The sequence below is a fragment of the Rousettus aegyptiacus genome, unplaced genomic scaffold, assembly GCF_014176215.1.
Source record: "Rousettus aegyptiacus isolate mRouAeg1 unplaced genomic scaffold, mRouAeg1.p scaffold_m13_p_13, whole genome shotgun sequence".
NCBI lineage: Eukaryota > Metazoa > Chordata > Mammalia > Chiroptera > Pteropodidae > Rousettus > Rousettus aegyptiacus.
This window is the reverse complement of record NW_023416288.1, coordinates 76,407,345-76,420,995: the sequence shown is the minus strand read 5'-3', so window position 1 is coordinate 76,420,995 and position 13,651 is coordinate 76,407,345. Positions and strand designations below refer to the sequence as shown.

The 13,651-nt window shown below is 35.7% G+C and overlaps 1 protein-coding gene across 2 annotated transcripts in view; it reads left to right on the top strand.

Moving 5' to 3' along the window:
- VPS41 (VPS41 subunit of HOPS complex) overlaps positions 1-13,651 on the top strand; it is a 166,757-nt gene that overhangs the window by 129,815 nt on the left and 23,291 nt on the right. For both annotated transcript variants that reach the window (XM_016128120.2, XM_016128121.2), the window contains exons 18-22: positions 1,788-1,915; positions 3,368-3,512; positions 5,479-5,520; positions 5,661-5,711; positions 8,272-8,409. In XM_016128120.2, coding sequence (XP_015983606.2) covers positions 1,788-1,915; positions 3,368-3,512; positions 5,479-5,520; positions 5,661-5,711; positions 8,272-8,409 — 504 coding nt within the window. The remainder of the gene's footprint in view (positions 1-1,787; positions 1,916-3,367; positions 3,513-5,478; positions 5,521-5,660; positions 5,712-8,271; positions 8,410-13,651) is intronic.

Genomic DNA, 13,651 nt, shown 5'->3' with positions numbered 1-13,651 from the left:
AATATTAACGAGAAGTGTATAAGCATGTTTAAAGTGGGATAATTTCTATGGCGTTTCATTTAATGAATATTTTAACCTTTTGCTTATTATAATGGGCAGTGAGGAATTCTCTGACTTTGTTCACAGGATCGTAACTGCTCCCTGATAAGTGTGTCTCCTCATTAATAATAATAGCCACAGTGTTAATTTCATCAGTATGTCTTAGCATATTTATTTAAGGGAGCATGAAGCCAATTAAGGAGAGAAAAGCCTAATAATAAATGTTTATTTCAGTTTATGTTGGAATCATCATGCTTTTATCGCACAATATGACCGCTCAGTTTGTCTTATTTTGTATTAGAAGTTGGTTCTATTGCAGGGCTATTGAGTGAATAGAGAAAAGAGAAAATGGAGCCAAGCTTTCTTCTTTCTCTGAACAGTGTTATTGCTGGTCTCACTGCTACTGAAACTTTCCAGTATTGGTGTAGAAAACTTTTCAAACTTTTTAATCTTATAAAGTACAGTCTTAAGAAAACAGAAACTTTATCCAAGCTATCATTTTCATTCAAAGAATATTTTAATGTTCTGATTTAGTAATTTTATAAAACTCACCATCTTTACTTAGTGCTTCCCTCCTTACATCTCTCAAGCCCAAATGCAATCATGCTCATATGTAGGAGGATTGCATTCTGAGTGGAAATGTGTAGCCTGTTGTTTTGGTTTCTTGCAGTCCTTCCTGGGGGTCACTTTGAGAGAAAGTAGGTAAGACTTTAATGGAGATATTCCTGATTCTTTTGTGATTTTCTTCTTACCAAATCCTGGTACTTTACAGAAGCAAATTGCACCACACTATTTTCATTTCTAAATATCATTTTAACAGATGCAAGGTAGTTCATTAAAGCATTATTCGAGTTATTTAATATTAATATGATTTTTTCAATAATATGAAGATTTTTACTTCTATTTGCTGTCTTTTGAGTACATTTAAGTCCCCCCCCCCAAAAGTTATCAAAGATCAGCAAGTAAACTGCTCTGCTCTACTTTGAGTTATAAAATCTGAGGGCTAAATTTGGAAATCCGGAAGTCAGAGACTGCCCAAGATACTGGCCAAGAAGCAGCAATGGGAGAGAAATAGGATCCACTCAAACGATATGGAGTTTTCTATCAGAGCCATAAAATATGAGATCCAGAGATAGTCACAGTAAGAGCTAGGGTATACAACTCGAGCCAAAGTCCCAAAACCCCAAACAAAACTAGGTTTAGAGGTGGGAGTGCGAGGAGAACAAAAGTGGTAACGTGTTGAAGGTGGAATGCTAGGCAATGCCACTGTAGGAACAAGCCACCATGCATAGTTGTATTGGCTGTGCTGCCCAGACCTAAAGTGCATAAGAGGTGATGGGGAGAGTAACTGACATGAACAGTATCTGCAAGATCTTAAAGATGTCATTCAAATGTTATAGTTGGTCCAGGTGAGGATAGAACAAATCAAACCTACACCCTGTCTGCAGTGGTGCTTTACTGAAGGACCAGGAGGGCTTCCCTGCTTGTGCATTTCATCAAATGAGAACAGAAGTGGACAGTACCACCTACTTCCCCAGAATGGTAAATGAAGATGAGTATGCAGTAATTCTCTGCCTCTGCCTTACCACTCCCAACCCGTAGTCTGAAAATAGATGATAGGCGTATGGACCAAAGTATTCATCATAAAATTATTTCGTCTGTTTAGATAAATACTTTCAGGTGTCGTATCAGCTATTTGGATTGTTATCCTATTTAAAGACTGTTCTTCTGTCTTCTCTCTTGGTTAGGGTTTTGCCACTCTGATCCGAGAATGGCCTGGAGATCTGTACAACAATTCAGTGATAGTTCAAGCAGTTCTGGATCACTTGAAGAAAGACAGTCAGAATAGAACCTTACTTCAAACCCTGGCAGAACTGTAAGTATAATTTGTGTTCCTTTTTCCAAATAAATCCACATAGAAAGTTTTCCATATTTTAGATCTGGCAAACTCTGAATGGGAAAAACACAAGGGAGGAGCCTTTTATACTATTTTCCTAAAAAGCCTTTCATAGACCTTTAGTGAACAACTAGGAGGCAAGAAAAATGTGTGAAACTGTGCAATTGTAATGTAGTCTGTTTCCCAGAGGAGAGAAGCCCTAGTCACCAGCAATACTTGGTAAAGAGGGAAGTTCAGGCAGAGAAGGGTGGTGGTACTTAGATTACTCAAGCAAATTGGTTTCCCTGTGAGGCTCTGGATTCTGTCGTTTTTGGTCTACATGTCAGATAATCTCTCAAATCTCAGACTCCTTATCTATAAGGTCGCAGCTAACAGTTCCATAGGGGGTGATTTTCAGCCCTTAACTGAGATACCATAATTAAGAATTAAGCACAGTGCCTGACACTGAGTTCAATAAATGGAATCTTGATTAATATTTTTCATATCTATTGGACACTTTCAACACAGGCTTTGTGCTATATGCCTATTATACAGAAATAGATATAATACATTCGTGTCCTTGAAGAGCTTTGGTCTAGTGAAAGAGGTAGCAAACTGCAGGTAATCTCAGGAAGACTGTTTTGGCTTCAGCCCCTTCTTGACTCTCTCACTATTGTCTATCTTACATCTTTTGCCTAAGACCAAGAAAGACACCAAAATGGCCCAGATTCAGGACTATTCAAGATTTTTCACAGAGAGAGTCATGTTTGTGGCATTCTAAGTTAGAACACTAGTTATTTTCTTCTAAAAGCATTGTTCTAGATCATCGTCCTTGGATTCTGTAGTACTAACAAGGTACTAATAACAATAATAACTCTTTAGTACTGATACTCAACTCACAGCACAGGTTAGGTTCAGTTGGCTTTCAGGAGTTGGCATAGGGAATTGAGCAATGTGAAACACATTGTTTCAACAACAACAAAAAAAACATTTAAATTTTATACAGCCCCCTTACAAATAAGCTTTTGTAATATCACCCATTTGTCAGATGAATGCTACTTATAAGAATTTGACCTGATTTTTCTATTACTAGAATAAGAATTTCTTCATTCTAGATCATAGTGGGTTTTTTTTTATTTTTGTTTTTTATCTGGTATATGGATTTTTTTCAATAAAAATTTTTGAGAATTTCTATAGGAAAATTTTATTTGTTGAATATTATAAATTTTCTAAAATTTTGGTGAGATGGAAAGCAGTTCTGAGAAAAAAATACTTATTGGTCGGTCACTTGTAGTTAAATCCCAAGGACTAGTTTTCCAAATAAAGTGAATTTTTCTCTCTAACCATGTTTCTCAATTTCTAATATTATAAAACACGATTTGCATATATGTATGTGTGTGTTTGATTAGAAGTATTGATAAACATTAATGTAAAAAAAATTTCTTTTACCAGGTACACCTATGACAAAAACTATGGCAATGCTCTGGAAATATACTTAACATTAAGACATAAGGATGTTTTCCAGTTGATCCACAAGCATAATCTTTTCAGTTCTATCAAGGATAAAATTGTTTTATTAATGGATTTTGATTCTGAGGTAATGTGTTTTTCTGATTTAATACCGATAATTTATTTTTACTATTCCAAGTTTTTAGAAACTAGACATCTATCCAAATGCTAGATTAGTTAATAAATCACATAGGTTGGCAATATTCTGATCATGTTCAGAACACTCTCACCCTCACTAGACGTTAGATTATTTCAGAAGTTGGCATTCAGAAATCCGTTACTTGATTTGGTTATTCTGGGAAAGCAATCATCATTTGATGTGGAACTTTTGAAATTGTGTATGTGGGATACAATTTTTTAGTGAACAATTTACATAATTCATAGAAACAGAGAAACTAGTCATATGCTTTGGCTCATTCAGCCCTTTTAATTGTATGTCCCGGACTTAAAATGTTAAGTAAACTTCTATTTTGATCCATTTGTTGTAATTTTATTTCTTGGCATTTACAGATTTAGGATGTAGAGTTTCCATTGATCTCAGATGATGCTCAGGTCCAGGGCACATGGGGTGTATTATTTTATTGTAGGACAAATTTGAATAGTGGATTGCTTGGCTAATGAGGACACCCAACCTCCACAGCTTACATTGGCTCCTGTAAAGTAATACAAACTAGTTGTGTGTATGTATGTGTGTGTGTGCGTGCACACATGCGTACATGTGTTTAAAAAAGAAAGCTAATGGCAAGTGATTGAAATATAGAAGTTCAAAAACACAGTAGTTCTTATTCAGAAAATTTTTAGATAGGAGAACCTTAAGGCTCCAAAAGGGTTACTTGCATTTTTAAATTTTATTTCCTGTATTTAGTGGTATTATGTGCCATATATGTATATTTCATATATACATATGTATCATATGTATACACATATTATTAGTCTTCACATACTCTTATTTTAAATAGGACCTAAATGTACCTTTTTTCTGAAAGATGCTTTTAGCCCTTTTTTCATTCTGAGTGGGTCAAGTCCTTAGGGACTACAGATCTAAAAAGAATTAGTACAGTTTGGAGGAAGTTCAGGTACAGAGATTCTGCTTCTCTGGCAGAAGATGATTGAGAGGATGAGATGCTTATATAGAAATTAGTTATATTTGTCAATATCCGGTCTCCCATTATGTCTCTTTTCCCCACCACTCATATGCCTCAAGAGCTTGGTTTCACATATGTAGCTGTGGGAAGATAAATAATGAGCTGAGACTAATTGCTATTCAGGAGTAGAAACCAAAGTTAAGGAATCAGAGTTCTCTAATTCGAAGATACCTAAAGAATAATCTCTTCCAACATCCTCATATTCCTGAGAAAAAAAATTTCTAGAACAGACATCTATGTAGTAATAGAGTCAAGAATAGGACCAGGTATTCTGAATGAGTCTCAGGCTAGTGGGCTGTCTTCCCACTACCTTTTGTAACTTAACACTGTCTGTTTTGTGTTTCATGATTATCAAAGGTGGCTAAAGTAAATTCTAAATATCCATAAGCTTTATATTATACTGAAACTTCAGATATCATTTCTTTCTGGCTCTTATCCTCTCCACAAAAGATCAGCTCCTTACATCTGTGAAATCTGTAGAGGGACTCAGTCAGTAATCAGGGAGCCAGAGAAAAGTTTATTTTTTTGGTACTAGGAGCAATGCATTCTCCATAACTACTGAGAGTCACATAAGAACTTGTGAAGGTATCTGAGACATCAAGCAGGCTGGAATGTGTGTAGTCAAGCTATTTTAAATTTAGTGAGTTATCACCAGGTACCATTTTGGTAGTATGCAAAACACACAGACTTCAGATTGAGGCCCATTTTAGAAGGCATTCTTTTATCATTTTTCCACTTACTGGCATTGTAAAGCTAAGGACCTCCTTATGTATGGGAAATAAGCCCTTTGTCTTTAACTGTGACAGCATATGCAATACATTGTGTTCATTGTTCTCTTATATGTCAAATTTCAATGACCGTAGCTATTTTATTTATTTATTTGTTTGTTTGTTTGTTTTTAAATTTCAGAAAGCTGTTGACATGCTTTTGGACAATGAAGATAAAATTTCAGTGAGTGTCTTTTATTTTTATATCTGTTACTAGATGAGTGGGACCACTAAAGCCATAAAGAGGAGAGATGTTTATCAGATAATTTTGCAGCTGTGTTTGTGTCCTCATGACTCTATGTTTAAAACTTTTTTTCTCTCTAGATTAAAAAAGTAGTGGAAGAATTAGAAGACAGACCAGAATTACAACACGTGGTGAGCATGACAGTCAACTTCTTTTGCCCTTTTAGGATTGTGTAGTGGAGCAAATCACCTTTCGGTATTGCTATGAGAATACCAGAGTGAACTCTTTTGGTTAATACTCAGATTGGAGATGTGACCACAAACAATATTCTATAATTATTGAAATGACATGTATGCTCTGAATCCAGGTTAGGGATTAATTATAGATCAGTCACTTTAATTTGACTCACAATTGCTTTATGATTTAGAAATTATCTTAATTTCTGTGTTATCAAACTGTTCTTTGGAGTAAGCACTTTCCTTCTGTAGTTACCATTTAATATAATTATGGCATAAATTACAACACCACAGAATGATCAAGGAACAGTCTCATTTATTTGTCTCCCACCTCTTCTGTGGTCTCAGTGGTGATGCTGTTAAGGCACATTATTCTAGATTTCCTTTGAGGGAATATTTTGATTCTCTCCACTGCTGTCACCATGGGAGTAAAGCAAGAGTAGATGTTCTCTATGTTCTTTAAAAATTGTACAAGAAAAGACTTCAATGAAAATAGGGATTATTCCTGTAGGACTATGAGTTTCAAATACCAGAACTCTTGTATCTTTCCCCACCTTTTTGCACCACAGCAGGAGGCTCTGGAAATGGAGTATTTTATTCAAAAGTTAGTTTCGTGGAAATACTTTTGCTATATGTTCATGATTGGAAATCTCAAGATTACCTGCTTACCCAAGTGATGTGCCATTGTACTGGTCACCTTGGGATTTGTTTATAAAGCAATGATTTCTGTGCCCCCCCCCCCCCCGCCATGAAACAATAATAAAGGCGGTAGGTATCTGTGTGACAGTGTAATTAGTGCAGTGGTGAAATGATGGCAGAGCTCACACTAAAAAAAATGGTGCATCTTCCTGTCAGGTAATGTAATGTCTCTACAAATTTGCCTCAGCAGATATAACAGAGCCTTCCTATCCTGTTTGTGCCTCTAGGAAATAGCACCATCTGTCCAGCTCACACTGACCCTGGGGACAGTGGCCTGGCGGGGGCCTTCATCAGACGTGTGGACTTCTGTCTGATGGCTCTCCCCTTCTCTTCTTGCCTTAGGGAGATGTGAACAGTTACCCTGAGGAGTGGTTGCTCAGTATGCATGTGTCATGATTATGTTACTTTAGTGACCATATGCAGCAGTGAATGTCACACTTCACTCAACTCATTGACAATCACAGCTTCAGGGACAGGCAGATGCTCTTTGTTTTTTTGAACCAATCCATGTGGGGTGTAAATACACTTTATGTGAATGGCATGATTAAGTCTTTCTGCCTCTGGTGGGTTATGGGATGTTTGTTTACATTTAACATTAAATGAACATTGAACATCGATTTCCAGCTTCCATTGATTGATTGACTGAATCTTGCCTCTGAGTAGAAAGTGAATTTCTCACTTCCCTTGAGGTCCATTAACTTATTCAGACAGCTAAAGAAAGGAATCAGTTTTGAAAATTGGTTTAGAACACTTGTACCCTTCTCGAGTTTCACTGTTTATTTTTGTTGTGTGTGTATGTGTATGTGTGTGTGTGTGTGTCCGTGCGCGTGTGTCACCAATGTAGGCAGCATTTCATTACAAACACAGATTCTCAATGATCCCGACAAAGAGGATATACAGAACATGTAAGAATTAATTTAGTACTTGCTCTTTGAGTTTTTAAGAACATATTCTTATCCCATGATTCTACCCCTTTTATATAAAGACAATAATTTTTATGATCTAGGAAGACCACTAATCTAGCTTTTTATTTCTGAGGCAAAGCAGATGATGGTGACAATATTAACTACAATTGACCTTTGAACAATGAGTGGGTTAACCCTCAGAGTTGAATAACTGTGTAAAACTTTTGACTCCCCCAAAACTTAACTAGCTATTCATTTTTACCTTGAGGGCATGGTTCCAGGACCCCCTGTGAATACCACAATCTCCAGATGTTCAAGCCCCTTTTATAAAATGGCACAGAACAATGTAGACGGTAGACCCTCTCTGTCTGACTCATCAACCAAGATCAAAAATACTGATTTTGATCTGCATTTGGAGTTGAATCCACAAGTTTAAAACCTGGGAATAAAAAAGGGCTAAGTGTAGTTTTTAAAAAAAAAAAATTTGCATATAAGTGGACCCACACAGTTGAAACTTTTTTTGTTCAAGGGTCAGTGGTACTGTGATTAGCATTTCTGAAGTGCTTAGTATATACCAGACATGGTTGAGTGATTCAGAAATGGTAACTCATTCAACCCTCACAACCCAGTGAGATTTTTGCAGATAAATAAACTGAGTCACAGAGAGGTTAGTGGCTTGCCCAAGGTCACCTGGTTGGTAAGTGGTAGAGCCAGGTCACTCGGGGCCATTCTAGAGAGCGTCAGAATCTCCTTGCTCTCACAAAGAGATTTTTCTTTGACATACAGATTTTCTCCTGGACACTGCTTTTCTCCCAGCCTCTTTGTGGAAGCTGTTTAGAACTGAAAATAGCAATGATAAACAGGTATTTTCCTATTTTAATATTAATGGTTTATTCCTTTGTTCTTTTTAGTATCTGCATAAGCTTTTCAAGAGAGATCATCATAAGGGGCAACGGTACCATGAAAAACAGATCAGTCTTTATGCTGAATATGATCGACCAAACTTACTTCCGTTTCTCCGAGACAGTACCCACTGCCCACTTGAAAAAGTAAGTCACAGCCTTCCTTGCTCACAAACTTCAGGCAAAGAAGTTGTCGTTGTGGGTAAGCTGTTAGCTATTCTGTTCTTCCTGTCTCTGCTCATCTATCCCTGTTCAAGCAGTAGGTTTTGCTGGAACATTCTGATGAGAAATGGAGGTGCTGTGAGGAGCTAAAGCATTTCTGTGCTAGGTTTAATTGGAACGAAGGTTTAATCCAGGGTCTAGAATTTAATAAACCATCAAACAGAAATCATGTCAGGAGTCTGATCAGTTTACCGGTATCAGTGTAGGGCTGCAGAGTCAGCCTGGGAGGTAGACACAGACTGTTCCCAGGTAGAGGCAACTGCTCCAGTCAGGACTCAAGGTTGATAACTTAGTCCCTGCACCCTGTCTGCTTTAAATATCTACCTTATGTGTTTCTGTATTTTTCATGTTGCATTTCATTTTTTTATCATACTTCATTCCGTTATAATTATAATAAATGTATATACTAGTCTCTCTTTCCCACTGTCTTGTAACTTCAAGGTCAAGGATTTTCTCACTCATTTTGGTGAACCCAGTAGCCAGCACACATGAGACACTTGTTTAATGTTTGTTGCATCATGAGTGAGTGAATAAATGAATACATACGAGGTTCTTATTGGGGCTGAATATGAACTAGTAAGTTTTATGAACCTGCTCTGTCAAAATAAACTCTAATACTTACTATTAAGGTACGAGAAACTGGGTAATCTAAGGCCTTCAGTGTTGTTTTCCATGGATCTATCTGGAATGCTATCTAAGGTCTGACTAAATTCAGATGGGCATATCATAAGTGCTGTTTAATCAACTCTGTGCATCAACCAGACAGAAAAAGTATCAGACCCATAAGAGCTATGTATTAAGAAGACGATTGATAATATGCAGCTTGTGTGCACTCCCAACTTTATAGTTGTTTTTTCAGCCCTTGATAAATTAACTGTAAATGCATTGGATTTACTATGAACAGGTTTCAGCTCAATGAATTTTCAAAATATGTAGTTAGTGGGAAAATATCTGAATATTAATTTGTGAAAAATTTTAACATTTATATTTGGGACCTAAGACATTTTCCCAAGAATACATTTGGAAATACATCAGCGTACTCTAAAGATAAAAGCAAATATTCCCTTCTCCTCTCACTACAGAATCTATATCTAGAAAAAGAATAAGAATCTTACTGTTTGAAAACCGCCTTTTCATTTGTATCTCGCTTTTTGAGGTAATGTCATTGATTTCCAGGAGGATGTGGCTGTCTTGGGTTGACATCTCAGACAGAGCCCCACACACACAGGTGATCATTCTTCTCATTCACTTAACACAGATGCAGAGGCGCCACCCACATTCCAGTATTCATATTTCGCAAACACTTTCAACTGATCCAGTTTACATTTTTCCAGTCTAGTAGTGTTCAACGGAAGGCACACTGCTCTACCTAAAGGGAAGCATCAGAAAATTTCAGACCTACACATGGTACTTCTAATATATAGAATTCACTTAGAGCATTCTATAGACCTTTAAAAATGTTTCTCTCTGATCCACTGAGAACCAATTGCTTATAAAAGAAGTCAATACAAACATACTGAAACCAATTATGTCTTAAATATTTGTTACATTATCTCATGCATTCAACTGAAAGAGAATTCTGAATAAAATAGATTAGAAATGGTAATGGGGAAAATATGGCATTTTAATAAAATAATCAAGTCAATAATTTACATTTTTAAAACTCCCTAAATGGTCTTTTCTTTGTATAGGTCATTGGGAATTCTTCATAAGGCATTCTCTTTTCACCGGGATCCATTGGGGGAAATTTGTATATTTGCAAAGAATACCCTTGCCCATGTAGGATTTCATTCTTTTTCCCTAGAAATAAGAACTCTGTACAGATTTAATCACCTTAGAAACATAATTCCTTTTATGTTTACTTGTAACATGAAAAAACTACCAATTCATAAAAAGCAAGGTAGATTTCCCCCATTAAAAGCCTCGAAAGCACCCTGACAGTGAAGTGAAGGTCGTGGAGTATAGGTTCGCCTATTTGGTCTAAAGAGAGATTCAGAAAATTTGGTCTCCTTTTCTACTGAATATAAAATTAAGAACTCAAAAAATTTTAATATCATCCCCCCACACACACGCCCATACCCAAGAAGTCTACTTCAAAAGACTTTATAGATTGTTTAGTCCCATAGGTGCTTAGGTGGTATTTCAGTGTTGTTTTTTTATTTAAAATGGAAAATGTTTAAGGTTTCAATGCATTATTCAGAGCACGTTGACACCCACTATTTTTAATAATTCACTTATGTCAGAATAGCAGCTCATTTCTGGTTGTCTGCCTTTGCTTGGATTGGGTAATTTTTCAGAGGAGGGATGATTTCAAATGACTAGTTGAAATCTTCAAGAAACCAGGTCAAACTTATTTTGAATTGATTAAGATTCCACAATCGATAGTATCTGGCCAAAAACTTTGTATAGACCCTGACATCACATCAAAAGTCCTTTAGGATTCTCAAACAACAGAGTTCAGGATTTAAAATCACCACAACTCTTGAATTCCAAAATTAATCATGAACTTTTATGAAATTATTCTAAAGAAATACAGAGTTGGTAAGAATTTATAACATCTACAACAGTTTAAAAAGATAATAAAAATTGTTTCTATTTTGCTTGATAGTATGTGCTGTACTTTATGTAGCTTGTTTTTATTTAATCTTCACAAAAGTGCAGGTAGGTGGATAAAGTCATTTTATACATGACAAGCTGAGTCTTCAGGGGTTGAAAGAAACAGAACAAAGTCTAAAGCTAATAAGTCAAAGGGCCAAGACTTGGAACCTGGATCTCTTAACTTCAGGACCCATATTCTTTCCACTATGGTGAGGAATTATTTTCCATATTTAAAAAGTTAATTAAAATAATAATAATAACAATAGTTATTGCAAGAAGTAATAATAGTATTGCAAGAAGCATGAAAGACATCAGTTTTTAAACTGTTAACTATCCTTTAATTTCCAGGTGTAGTTATCAAGCACTAGTTTTCATTTGCAAATCTTATTTGCTTATGCCTTGAACCGTTAAAAGCAGAGTATCATATAGCTTGAGGCAAATTTATATATTATTTTATGATCTTACATCTATCGGCATGCACAAGGTGGCAGTATTTAAGATTTTGGAGGAATAAAGCTGGTAAATGCAAAGTTTGTAGATTTTCATTAAATAAACTTAAAGAGAAAATTGGATGAAAGATGACAGACTCAAAGCTAAGTAGAAGTTATTATTTAATTTGTAGTTGATAAGGTTCCTATTAGTTACCCCTAAATTTCTGTTTCTTACCATAATACTAAATCAGAAAAAGAAATATTAAAATACCGTTTTTGCATCATTTTTCGCTCAGTTTCTGGCATTATTTTCATTTTTATTTTTACTTCTATTCTCCTTTTTCATGCGCACCTGTGTGCATACGTGCGTGTATGTGTGTCTATTAGCTTTAAAAATTTTACTTTCCCTATTCTTTCCTCTAGAGGGAGCACTATGGTCCAGGAACATTGAAGAATCTAAAATAAAGAAACATGCTTTTATGCTTCACTTGTTAATAATAGAAAAATTGTATGTATCAGAAATATTTTTTCATACTTAGAATTTCTAGAAATTTCTTGAGTCACTACTTTCCCATATGAGAAAGCATAATTTAAGATACTCTTAGAAGCTAATCATAAAACATTTAAAAATCTGCAAAATTCAAATTTCAGATACTTTGACCTTGGTGTTACACATGTACTTGCATTCCATACCATTCTTAACTTCAAACATGCCTTAGGTATTTCTTCACACATGAATTGTCATTTTGATAATATCCTAAAAGAGCTTCTAGTAGCACTGTCCTGTAGAATGTTCTGCAGTGATGGAAATGAGCTGTAATCTATTCTAACAAGGTAGCCACTAGCTATATTGTAGAAATTGAGTATTTGAAATGTGGCTAGTGAGGAACTGAATTTTTAATTTGAATAGCCACATATAGCAAGTGGCAGTAGTCTTGGACAGCTCAGGCAAGCCTTCAGACTGCAGACTGTTTGTGGTTTGAGACAAGCATGTTCTCAAGCGTTCACATATGTTCAAGAAAGGCGATGGTTCTCTTTGAAATTTCTAAGTGGTACTTTAAAGAGTCAGTAAATTTTCAAATACAAAATTGATTTATAATAAACTGTTTTTGAGCTATATTCATCTTTATTCATCCTATTTTTCTCTAAACAGTCCGGCTATCCACATTATCTGTTTGTAAATGGCCCAGTTCCACTAAACCATATACTGTCCATTTGTATCTCCAGAAGGTAGCACAAATCTGGGCACTCAGTTGGTTCTCAGTTTTTTGTTGGAATAGTTCACATCTTCTGACTTCAGATTTTTTGCTCTTTTCCTTACTACTTAACTTCTTACATGTGTATCTGAATCTGCTATAGTATCATTCCAGAAGAGTTAGGAGTTAGTAAGAAAGATCCATTGTTTAAGATGATGATTTATGGATGTGACAGTATAGAGGGAAGTAAACCATGTTCTAAGTGTTAGTTAGGAAGGTTCAGCTATGAGTGATTTTTAAAATCCCAAAATAATAGTGATTTAAACAGAGTAGCAGTTTCATTCTCTTTCGCATGGAAGTCCTGGTGGAGTGGCCCTGGTGGTGGTGGCATACCACAGAGTCCAAAACCCAGGTGCTTTTCTCTTGTTCCCCTACCTTGTATGACCTTAACCTCATGATATGAGATAGTATCATTCATCTTTGCTGGAGCATATTGTATTAAAGGACTAAAAATAAGAAAGCAAGGAGTTCACCCACACCGCTTCTTATAGAAGGTTCTCAGAAGCTGCCATGTTTCTTTCATCTCTAGGGAGGACATTAGTCACATAACTCTCCTACCACTGCAGAGGCTTGAAGATTTAGTTTTGTTTGTTCGTTTGTTTTTTTACGCACCTACTTGAAATCTTACTACTCTAGAAGAAATGAGTAAACATAATTTTTAAAGGAATCTTGTGAGTAATGAAATGAATAGTGTTTCCTTCTTATTATGACCTTTAGGTTTTCTCATTTTCTCATTTAAATGATTTATGTACTTTAAAACACTATCCTAATTTCACTGTAATTCTAAAGTAAGGTGTTATTTGTGTTTTCCTTTTATGTTTGGTTTGTTTTTTTTCCCCCTTACATTGATTACGATCAGCACTTTTCCCTCCTTGTAATTGT